General features: G+C 36.6%; 1 protein-coding gene across 6 annotated transcripts in view; it reads right to left on the bottom strand.

The window, feature by feature from the left end:
* The window catches only part of LOC109106254 (OTU domain-containing protein 7B), a 29,099-nt gene that overhangs the window by 4,053 nt on the left and 12,835 nt on the right, over positions 1-12,211 (bottom strand). For 2 of the 6 annotated variants that reach the window (XM_042741674.1, XM_042741675.1), the window contains exons 2-11: positions 6,279-6,460; positions 5,628-5,798; positions 5,132-5,359; positions 4,151-4,252; positions 3,677-3,804; positions 2,860-2,966; positions 2,630-2,757; positions 2,173-2,322; positions 1,749-1,863; positions 541-625 (exon numbers count right to left, since the gene is read on the bottom strand). In XM_042741674.1, the coding sequence (XP_042597608.1) occupies positions 541-625; positions 1,749-1,863; positions 2,173-2,322; positions 2,630-2,757; positions 2,860-2,966; positions 3,677-3,804; positions 4,151-4,252; positions 5,132-5,359; positions 5,628-5,798; positions 6,279-6,363 (1,299 nt within the window). In that variant the 5' untranslated portion in view covers positions 6,364-6,460. Of the gene's footprint in view, positions 1-540; positions 626-1,748; positions 1,864-2,172; positions 2,323-2,629; positions 2,758-2,859; positions 2,967-3,676; positions 3,805-4,150; positions 4,253-5,131; positions 5,360-5,627; positions 5,799-6,278; positions 6,461-10,203; positions 10,225-12,211 lie in introns of those variants that run through there. The other 4 variants (XM_042741676.1, XM_042741678.1, XM_042741679.1 and 1 more) reach the window with 4 other exon arrangements.

Here is a 12,211-nt window from a genome sequence, read left to right as displayed (position 1 = left end):
TGCAAAAAAAAAAATAATAATAATAATAATAATAATAATAAATATTTTATTATTTATTTACTTTCTTATTTTTAATTAGAATTTCATACTCCTATCCAAATTACTTTGACTTTTACGTATAAAAATTGTAATATATTTAAATTATAATAAAGTCTACATTTAGCATATTCATAAAAATGTATAAAAACTTCAACTCATCTTCAAATAAATGTGTGTACAATTTATAATTTCTTTTACAACAAAGAATCATTACATCATAGATTTTATATTTAGATAGCATGAAAATGAGAAGTGACCAGAAAACACTCTTTAATTAGAATCATCATTTATTTTAAGACTTTTACATCGTGAGAGCAGCTTTAAAACATATTTATACCATCCTACAGACATAAACCTTCTTAGTGTTAGAAATGAAAATGCTTTGAATGTAATTTTTTTGTTGTTGTTGTCAGAGCAAATTTACCAAAGGGTTTCTGGCTGATAGTTTACACTAAACCAGTTAAATTATTCTTAGCATGTAAAACAAAGCAAGAAGCTCACCTGTACCTCACAGGGTAGAGGAAGCCAGGTGACAGTCATGTAGCTATGCAGCAGATGGAGCTTGGCCTCCAGAGATAAGGTTACACTGAAACCAAACAAGAGGAAGGTCAGAGTGCTGATATTCACTTATAAGTGGCACTTTAAATACCTTTGAAAAAAATGTAAATTCGAAATATTGAGCATGTTTCATGAAAATACAAAATCACGATTGCATAAGTAGGGAAAGGTCACAAGAAACGTCCTGAGGTATTTAACAAGATGAGTAAACTATTTTTAAACAGACTTTCATATAGTGACAAATGTGAAAGCTGTGGGAATAAGAGGAACTACAGATGCAACCCTGAGCTATTTGAGAGCTTCTCTGTGTTCCATTCATAGAAAGCATTTAGTGATAATCTGCATTAAAGAAAGAGTTGCTAATCTTGAGTGTTGGCCAACAGTGCACAGTCCCAGCAAGCTCCACAGGGCTAATGCGGTCATTATGGTCAGACATTACTAAACACTGCTGTAAATAAGTCAGAGCTGAGTTATTTTGCCCTACATAGCCAAAATAACCTGAATATTTTGAAAACATTTTTCAGAGCAAATTTGGTCTATGCACAACTCAAAGCAATTAAAAGAATGTTCCAGGTTTAAAACAAGCGGAAATCTATGGATGGCATTTGTGACATGCTGTTGATTACCACAAGAAATAATTTTGACTCTTTCCTCAGATTGTATAAACACACGTGGAGAAATTACTTACTTATATTCAAAATATAATTTTAACAAAAATATGAGCTATGCATTTTAGCTTCGAAACTCTCCAGAACGTCTCGCTTCAGACTTAACATGCAAGGTTATTACTGTAAACAATTTATGCTTCTTATTCTTTTTTTCAATCTGAGTCTGAATTATTGTCTGTGGTAACTGACTGCATCTCAAAAATGCGATGCTAATTATATGCATGAGCATAGGCCTTTTTTATTCATTAAACTAGGTGGCACACTTGTACAGAGGACTGCACAACTGAAACTGACAGTGGAGCAGAGAAAGTGATGAGAGCCTTAAAAAGCTAGGAAATGTTGATGTTTATGTAAGACAAAAAAAAAAAAAAAAAAATCTCTTAAAATCACATTGTTAAATTTAATTCAGATTGCAAATGCATACTGCAAATTGTTTCAAACCTAGAACATTCCTTAAACAGACGAATGCAAATGAAATTCTACCTTGCCAGCATCACATTATCGTTGTCATCTTTGCCCCATTCCCAGTCTTCTCCGGGATCCACAGCAAAGTGCAAAGGCAGCATCTTATGATCCGAGTCTGTCAGAGGGATCACCACTGTGGAGGTTTTTACCAAACAAAAGGTAACAAATAATCAGTATCATTCAGAATTTCTCTACTTCCCTACATATTTATACTTTGGCTTATTTAAAAACACAATATAGTATTCAAATGAACTCCAAGACTACAGTCCCAAAGGTCTTTGAAGAAATAAACTGGATTAAACTGGATAAAGACTTTCTGGAAACAATAAATTGCAGATTTTGTTCTGTCTTGCTTTGAAAAACTGGTTTATCAGGCAAGAACAGCACAACGCATGAACCCTAAAAAAGCAAACTCATTTGCTACATATAAACCACTCCTCACCTTGTTCTTTGGAACTGTCTTTCTGCTCCATTGAGACCAAGGCAGAGAAATGGGCCTGGTCATATGCCAGAACGAGAGGGGAGCGGTGGCACTTGTTGGCTGGTACTTCTAGGGGCAGGTAAATCCCTCCAAATGGAATTGGTGCAAAAGCTAAACAACAGACAAAATTATAAGCTTTGCATATGGAACATGAGAGGACAAATGGAAAATGCATTATTTACAGGGGACATAATCAACACTTGTGTGCCAGTGCATTTTTCCGTTACAGTCACAGTCACGCTAATGTGTTCTTGGTTACAATGTAACCATTAAGTTTTCGATTGAGTCATTTTTACAACTTGGCTAATAGACAAGGAAGGCTTTCTGAGTGGTAAATGTTAGAATACCTCAAAGTGTGTCAAACTCCCCTCATTTAAGAAACTGTTCATCCAAAAATGAACATTTTGTCCTTATTTACCTTCTCCCCCAGAGTCCCGCAGCATGGTGTCAGCCACAACCACTATCGGCCTGCGGAGCACGTGAGCAAGAACGAACACATGAAACTCCTCCAGGCTCTCGTACACTGGCTCCTCCTGTGACTCGGCACTGCAGGACACAAAACACATTCACAGCATGAGCAAAACACTCCAGAAAACCTCTGTTTACAGCTTTCAAAGCAGAAAATAAAATCAGATATAATCAACACACCCGCTGCTGCCGTTAGTGCTGTAGTGTATCCTGGGTTCACTGGATGCCAGTTTCAATAACTCATTCCACTCTTTCTGCCACTCTTCCTCTGTGTAAACCAGTCCCGACTGCACACATATCCACACACAAATATTAGGCTAAAACAAAGAACAACTTTGTGCAGATTTTACATTTTATTTCTAATTACACTACTGTTCATAAGTTTGGGCATGGTAATTTTTTTTTTTTTTTTTTTGAAAAAAGCTGCATTTATCTGATCAAAAAAGTTGCATTTATTTGATCAAAAATTCAGTTAAAACATTAATATTGTGAAATATTACAATCAGAAAGAATAATTTTCTATTTGTTATATATATATATATTTTTTAAATGTAATTTATTCCTGTGATCAAAGCAGTCTTCAGTGTCACATGATCCTTCAGAAATCATTCTTGTATGCTGATCTGTTGCTCAAGAAACATTTCTTATTAATATCAATGGTGGAATCAATTGTGCTGCTTATTTTTGTGGAAACTGATTTTTTTTAATTAGAATTTTTTGATGAATAGAAAGTTCAAAACAAAAGTTTACTTAAAATAGAAATTGTTTATACCATTATAAATGCCTTTGCTGTCATTTTTTGTTTAGTTTGTAAATTAAGTATTAAGTTAAGAATTAAGTAAAAAAAAAAATGTAAAAGAAACACACACACACACACAACACCCTTTTCAATGGTAATTTATATTTGACTTGATGGAGCCTGATAGTAAACTGATTAGCATTATCTGTTGCCATCTGTTTGTAAAAAATAATGAAACAACAGATAAAGTGCTCTTACCTCTTTGTTCTGCATGGTTTGCTGCCATCTCCACCTTCGCTTTAAAGCCTCCCTTTCCTGCCCATGATCCATCAGTGCATAGAGAGACTTCCGCAGCATTAGGTCTCGATCATGAAAGCCCCACATACCTGCATAATAATGTTTTAAACATAATTACTGAATTAACATCTTAAGATTACACCTGGCAGTGGTTTCTAGGCAAGTATGCAGTCCTTTTACCGTTGCTTTGGACATAAGTTATATAGTTACACTATAAATCTAATACAGAAAAAAAGCACTTGTATAGAACTCTATGCCACTCCAAAAAGCTTCTGTTTTCAATTACACATTAATTCACAGGAAGAATATATTTTTAGCCTTTAATATTCAAGCTATGTGTAATACCAACAAACTTTTAGAAACCTGTAAGGTGGAATGAATATGTATAAAAATCGCTGATCGATTGCATACAAAAGGTCAAGTTTGAACACTTACCCAGTGAGGCAGCGTGTAACAGACAGTTCCCATCACCACTAGTAGCCAGAGGTAATAAACTCTGACAGCCGGTCCCCAAATGAGTCCACCAGTTCAACCGTCCTGTTGAAGAAAAAAAAAAAAGAAGAAAAAAAAACTTTTATTTCTCAAATCTGTGGCTACAGACACCAAGATACTTCATTCTATGGCTGCATCCAAAAATCACATACGTCCCTCTAATATAGTAGGCAAAAACAGTGTGCAAACAGTAGGATGTCTGAATTAACAGTATTCGGAAAAAAATAAAATAAAAAAGTATTTTTCCTGTTGAGATCCTGAAGTGTGCATCCAATGGAGACTTTACCATCCCATGAGGCTACAGGAAAGGATATGTGAATGGCAATGCAGTGTCGCAACTGATGCTGGTAGTACATATGACAATGACATCATAAAAACAGTATATCCGTATTACATTGATACTACATTAATTTAAACTATATAGAACATACTTTTAAATGGTCACAAAGTAATTACTTCAAAATAAGTACCTACTCTTACTTGGTTGCAGATTGCAGATGCAGATTTTTCAAAAACTAGACAGCTGCAGTTACTACGTAGGGAACACTAAAAAGGCAATAGTGTACCAAAATATCGATCATAAATATTTATTCACTTTATTCACAATTAATTCAATAGTTAAATCCACTAAAAGAAGACTATTTTACCCATTATTTTGTGTGCTGTGTATCTTTAAGCTTATTAGACTATCACGCTAATGACAAACACCTGTGTGCGTCACATGAGAAGCACAACATGCTGCCTATGTACGGCATTTCAAATCAGTCACTTATAATGTTACATTTTAGTCAGGATGCTTATGTAGACAGCAGAGATTAAAGCAGCTAACTGAAACAAGCTAGAAATATCTGACTATAAAACTCATAATATCAAAATATTTGGTTCAGCTGTCAGAGGAGAGATTCTTGAAATGAAATAACTAACCAGCGTGCTCCAAGGCCACCATCATGGACTGCTCAATGAGGTCTCTCTCGATGAAGCCGCGGAAATCGTCCCTGTAGACGGTGAGGTCAGGCAACTGGAAGGTGCAGAGTGGAGTGTCCAGAAGTTGCTCGTTGCTGCCGCCCGTACTGGACACATGTGAGCGTGCCAGAGAGACGATGGTGGAGCTGGCGTGAGAGATTCCCCTCGACAGACGCTTCTCCGTGGCTGCTGCCATGATACATGTTCAGATTACTGCGTATACTGGAGAATATAAAACTAGACACTGGTAAGCTATTATCTGGTGGACCTATTCTTATCAGTCCTCCACTCCCTTCAATTCGAAAACAAGGCTAGTCAGGTGAGAGTGGGCAAGGCTTTGAAATGACATCATATGCAACTAACTGTCATGATCAGGGTAAATCATTTACACAAATTACAAACCACATTTGAAAATTAAGGTCAGGCCGTGCAGACAGACCTTCTAGTTCTTTCGTACCTTGAACAGCCTCATCTTGGCGATACAAGAGTGGCCGCCCCGTCCGAGCCATCTCCTTTTCAAAGGAGTGATACTCTCTCTCTTCAGCAAAGGTGCATGAGAGGTTCCCAGCGTGCACTTGTCTCAGCTGTTCAAAGTCACTCAGCGCAGCCGAGAGGTCCCAGTTCTTTCCTGCGAAGAAAGCCACATTCATAAAGCATGCAAGAAAATAAGAGTTCATAGTTCCACTGCACCTCTGCTTAGGAGTTTAAACATTAACCCGACATTACAGCAAAGTTCAATGACACATTCCGCGGCAGTTGCTTGTGCAAATACTGGTCAGTACCGACTGTCAAGCATGCATACTGCAGAACTATACATATTTTAACTCATTCTCTTATCTGCAGTGTTGCTAGGCAACATGTGCTGGGTTTGTTAAGGCTTTACTGCACGCATTCATATAGATGCTTTTTTGCTCTTCTGCAATCACTTAATCATAAAGACCTTTGTCAGGGTAGACACCATATTATCTCTACATGGCTCATGTAGTTTTGTAAAGTATGTATAATCAAGAAAAGTTACATAAAATATCAGAGAAAACTGCATAAATATTAGTTATGTCTGTATATAAAACCAGAGAGGGTGATGGGGAACAGGATGGTTTTGGCTCACCCTCCAGCAGGTCTCTGGCCAGTCCAGGTTCAGCTCCAGTAGAACGGACAAAGTCGGACAGGACTGCGTCCATATCCAAAGTCATGTGATCATGAATTTACAGTGCAGAAGGGGGCATCAGGAGAGAGAAAAAGACAGGAGAGCAATTCTCCCTCACAGCAGAAGGACTGTTTTAGCCACACCTAAAGAGCAAGAGAAGAAAACAGACAGTGAGGCCATGTTTAAGCTTTGGCTCTGTGCATCATATTGGTGCACATTACCAGAGATCTGTTGACTCCAGGAGTCGCATGTCTTTCCTGTGACCTCTGCTGTGGAGCCTAGCAGAATGCTTTAGTTTGCATTACAGAGAATTTGCAATTCATTAGAAAGATGGCTACTATGATAGTGCTGTATTAGGCACATTTTAAAGTCCCAAATGATGTTATTTCAATAACTGTAAAATAAAAAGTAATTCAATGCTATAGTGAGGGGGAAAACACCCACCCACACACAAAACAGGGCTCAAAATGTTTTTTTCCCCACTGACCTCACCAGTCATAATAATAAAATTTTATTTTTGTCAGATACACATAAAAGTTTAGGGTGAGCAAGATTTTTTTTTAAATAAATGAACACTTATTTTGCAAGGAAGCATTACATTTTTCAAAAGTGACATTGAAAACAATGTAAAAAGTTTTCAATGCTGTTTGAGCTAACCTAACCAATCAATATAGCTTTTAAAATTGTTTTAGTTCTTAACTCTTTAAGTCCTTGTAAGAATTTCCTACTTGTACATTTGCAAATCATAATTACAAACATGTGCATTCAAATGATTTTAGTTCAGACTAGTCTGAATAAATGGTTGTGTCAGCAGTTTTGTTTATGTCTCTCTTTTGTATTTTATGTAAGACAGGAAACTCTTTTTGTTCAAATGCAACACAAAGAAGAGCAAGTTATGTGTGTAATTGATGCTTTCTCTGTGTCAGCACAAGAATGATGCATAGATAATGATGGAAAATTTAGTTTTGTCACGCAAGTCTGCCGCCTAATAAACTGGCTAAATGAGTGATATTTTCTAGTAAGCTTTATAGTCATTCCTCATCAACAGCACACAAAACACACAAAGACTAAATTGTACAGTCAATATTCACAGAAAGTACCATTCATGTGCATGTATCTCATAGAATACATTAATTCCAACATGACTTGAAGGTTGCATAAAATCAAATGCACATAAAAGCTCTGATCCTTTATGCCTTAAACTGCACTGCCCGAAACATCCTGACACAAAGTGGCGGTCAGCTGAGAAGCCAGCACAGGAAAGCACTGGAGGAGCTGAACAATGCCACTGAACTATCAGTTATGGCTGTTATTAAAATGATTGAAAAATCAATTATGTACATAATGCAATACAATACGCATATCTCAAAAACCTGCAATAAGGCAATGATTTTAATAATTCAGAAACTTACATTCATGGTGATGCAAAGAGCAAAGAAAAAATTGGGTACACAGTCCTGCTGCACCACAGAACACCAATTACACCAACGGCCATATCTCCGTAACGGCTAGGTGAATCCGCACAAAATTCGGGGGATCCCTTCACCTCGAGGAACCCTCTTGAACGCAATTGAGTGTATGTCTAGAGGTCCTCTTTAGAATGAGACCACCCCCGCATCGATAGCCCCCAGCCCCCAGCCACTAGAGCTGAAGGAATCCCCTGAATTTGGTGGAGATCCGCCGGTGCGTTCGCAAGATAGTGATACAGTCAACACTTTCACTTCAGTAAGGAGGTCTCTTGTTAGGGTGGCCAAACGTGCCATTTTCGCAGGACACGTCCTGGCCAGGATTTTTATATTGCCTAAAATATCCAGGTTTTGGCTTATGTTTCCTGTTTTCATACCGTTTGACCAATACCATGCAGACATTGTATGTAATGGACCAATCGTGGTGCGTGAGAAGGTGGGAGCTACAGAGAACGGTCAAAGCGATGCAAATACGTGTACATATTAGTGTTTGAATGGAAGCAGCACTGAGCATACCGATCGGTGTATGACATCAAAGTACCGTGAGAGCGATTCAAAAGCACGAGAAGCCGTCTGCTCTCTAGAGCTCTCACGCTACTTTGTCATACAACAATTGGTCTGTGCAAACAAAGCCAAAACGTAGATATTTTAGGCAATATAAAAATCCTGGCCAGGACGTGTCCTGCGAAAATGGCACGTTTGGCCACCCTATCTCTTGTTCAGGCAGCATTCAAGCATTGTCTTATTCGACCGTAAGTGTCCTTCGAAGTGGACTTCACATGAAATGGCGCCATGATTCCAGTTCCAAGGGAACGTACATGTTACATTCAAAGGGCATTAAAGTGTGCGAGACGTGAATTTGTATAGTATTTATTTACAGAGCTTATATTATGTCACACTTCTCTAGTAAGTTTTGTCTGTGTGTGAAGACAGTAGCGCAAACCCGTGAATCAATGTTCCGAAGTGAAATAAACTTCAACGGAATAAAGCTGAATGGAACTGAATTGAATTAAAGTTGAATAAACTTCAACTTTACTGTTCAGTGCACTGATGACAGACCCATTTTGGATAATAAAGTTTATTGTTAAATTGTTAAATGCCCTGCCTCCATTACTCTGTCACGTCACTATAAATGTTTGATCACCACATTTGAGTGATCATTGCAAAAAACGTGTTTATGTATAAATATTGTTTATGTATATACTGTATTTTATGTATCGTACTAGTTACATGTTTGGCACACGAATGGGAAAGTGTCCAAACTTTTGACTGGTACTGTACTATAACATACACAAAGAATATCGGCCGATATATCAATATCTGCCTTTTTTACTCCTTAATATCGGTATCGCCCTCCCCCTTCCCACTTTCCACAGTCAGACAAAAATAAGCATCAAAAAATAATTACAATATAATGATGACCATTTAAAATATTATATGAATACCAATTAAGCAACAAATAAGCTTTTTTCATTACATTAATTCAGAAACAGACAAAACATATAATAAGCAGAGATCCTAGATATAACAAGGTAGTAATATAATTTTCAGTTTTTGAATATTTAAATATAATTTTTATTGATTTCGTACTGGACATCAAATATCCCATTTAACAAGCTATCACATTTTCTTTAATATCGTGCAGCCATACCACAGTGTCTTATTCAAGCCGAGCTGCTCAGTTAAAGCATTTTAAATGGCTGCTGAAACAAGATTAGACAACAAAGCTTTATGGATGACAGATCAAATTAAAGTGGCAATTTCATCCTCCTCAACAGGAAAATGCAAATCAACTCAAACAAATGTGTCAGTGTAAATCTTCTGACATGTTAAATAGTGATTCATTGATGCTGGTTACACTTTACAGGTTTGCTAACTAACAGAGACATCACATATAGATGATGACATTCTGCAGTCAAAAGTTCCCAAGTTTAAATTTCCCCTCCCTGCTGTAATGGTACACCCTGTCAGCGCTGCCATCGCCTCCCTGTAAGCTCTGACTCAAACTTTTCAACATAATGACCATGACTCATGATTCCTTACTGGGCCCTCCCCACCTCTACGCCCAACAAAAAGGCAGCCTGCTTACAGTGCCACTGATGGACATAAAGGGCCTTTTCAGTGAGGGAGCTGCTTTCTCTCTCGCTTTGAATTTGTTTGGCAACTATAGAAGAGTGGCTAGAGAAAGACCAACAGCAAAAACGAGAGAATCCGTTGAATCTAGAACATGATTAAACATCCCTATCTGATGATTTCTAGGCATGTAAAGAGCTCCTGCCCAGAGCTGCTAATCAGACTAATCCACTGGGTGGAGATAAGATTAGTGACCCAAAACAGTTCCTGTCAAAGTTCAAAGGAAATATGAAGAGCTAAATAAAACCTTGAATGACTCAGTAGCATAAAGCTTGCTTCACGCTCACCTGACATCTTTCATAACATTAGATAGAGTGAGTCGTCCTCTTCTATAATACAAACAAACACAACAGGGCAGCAGTTCCAAAGGTCTGGGACCCCAGGACAAGGTCATAAGCTCTCAGCAGGACCATCCAACAAGCAAAACTGTCAAAGACAGAAGTCATGCAGTCATATAAATACCTGACAAAAAAAAAAAAAAAAAAAAATAAAAAAAAAAAAAAAAAAAAAAATCTAAAACAACAAATTGTGGTTCACCCAAAAATGAAAATTTGCTGAAAATGTACTCACCCTCAGGCCATCAAAGATATAGATGAGTTTGTTTCTTTATTTGAACAGATTTGGAGAAATTTAGCATTACATCACTTGCTCACAAATGGATCCTCTATAATGAATGGGTGCCATCAGAACGAGAGTCCAAACAGTTGATAAAAACATCACAGTGATCCACACAACTCCATCAATTAACATCTTTTGAAATCAAAAGCTGTATGCAATAAACAAATCCATCATTGAAAAATGTGAGTCCTCTATTCATAATATTGCTTTCTCTGATAAAAAAGTATTTTTTAAAAAAGGAATATATATCAGAGAATCCACTGGTGAGCAAGTGATACAATGCTAAATTTCTCCAAATCTGTTCCTAAAGAGAAAACAAACTTCTCAACATCTTGGATGGCCTGAGGGCGAGACAATTTTGTAGCAAATTTAAATTTTTGTATGAACTATTCCTTTAACTTCTCAGGTTACTGCAAGAGAAACAACTAACAAAAGGCTATACCAGCATGTTACAGAGTCAGTTTATAGGCAATTTTGATGAACTCTCATCTAGGCCTGGGTGATAAAACGGTATCTGTATTTATTGACATCACACTAGGGGTGCACGATATATATCGTCTGCGATAATATCGGTATTATTGTTTAAATGCTGTGCGATTTGACATTATCGAGTATTTTTCAAAAACCAATCAAAACACCCCTACAGAGGGCACGCAAACGTTACGTGAAGTCTAGACTATTGCGAGTGTGCATTTAGAGTGTGTTCTTTCACTGCATGATTCAGTCTAATAAAATGTATTTACAATGATCACAAAATTCAAGATATGGGGACAGAAAATGTATATATTTATATATTTTCATATAGTTATTATCACACAAAGAGTGACGTTATTCTACAAAAATGACCATGATTACAAATGAAATATAATTTTTTTTTTTTTTTTTTAATACCAGTTCAATTAACAAGTTAAGAGACATACAGTTTAGACAACATATTGGCTGTTTTTGTGCTATTTCGACAACAAAAATAATTCTAAACAGCCACAGCACTGTTTTACGCCTCTGAGCAACATGACAGTGTTTCGTTCCTGAATGAATCAACCATTTTAATGATTCGGTTCAATCGCAATGACTCACTTATTAACAGTGACTTCCTGCCATCTGCTGGCAATTTTTGTATTACTTAAATAATTTCAAATAACAGTATTCAAGTTTTTATGTTTAATATATCAAAACATTATTTATGCATTTGTAACTGCAGGTATAATGCATTCATGTTCTGCACTTAACAGTAGTGTGTAAATACATCTGAATGCCACTTCAGATGCAGCTTCTGTGGTTCCTCTGCTTTGCGAAGATTAATTTTGTTGATACTGATTTAATTTGCTTGGTAACAGCCCAAATGTCTTATTTTTATAATTCACTAATTAAATGTAAAAATTTGACTCAAAGGATAATGTACACTTTCAGAAAAATGGCTTTATAAAACGTAAAAATGCCCATAAAAGGTAAAAATCTATTTAAACTTATTGGAAAATATTAATTTCTATTAGTGTGAACTGACCAGCACACAGAATATGAAGAATATCACAAACTTTAGGAGTCAGCTGTCAACGGTAGTCTTTAAGATACCAGCACATAACACAATCTGCAAAATATCGTCTAAATTATCGTTGTTGATAAAATCCCAGAAAATAATGAGATATTATTTTTTGTCAATTTCCATACCCTTATGTT

Source organism: Cyprinus carpio, chromosome B16, assembly GCF_018340385.1.
Source record: "Cyprinus carpio isolate SPL01 chromosome B16, ASM1834038v1, whole genome shotgun sequence".
Classification (NCBI taxonomy): domain Eukaryota; kingdom Metazoa; phylum Chordata; class Actinopteri; order Cypriniformes; family Cyprinidae; genus Cyprinus; species Cyprinus carpio.
The sequence above is the reverse complement of the archived record's forward strand: the minus strand, read 5'-3'. Positions and strand labels throughout refer to the sequence as shown.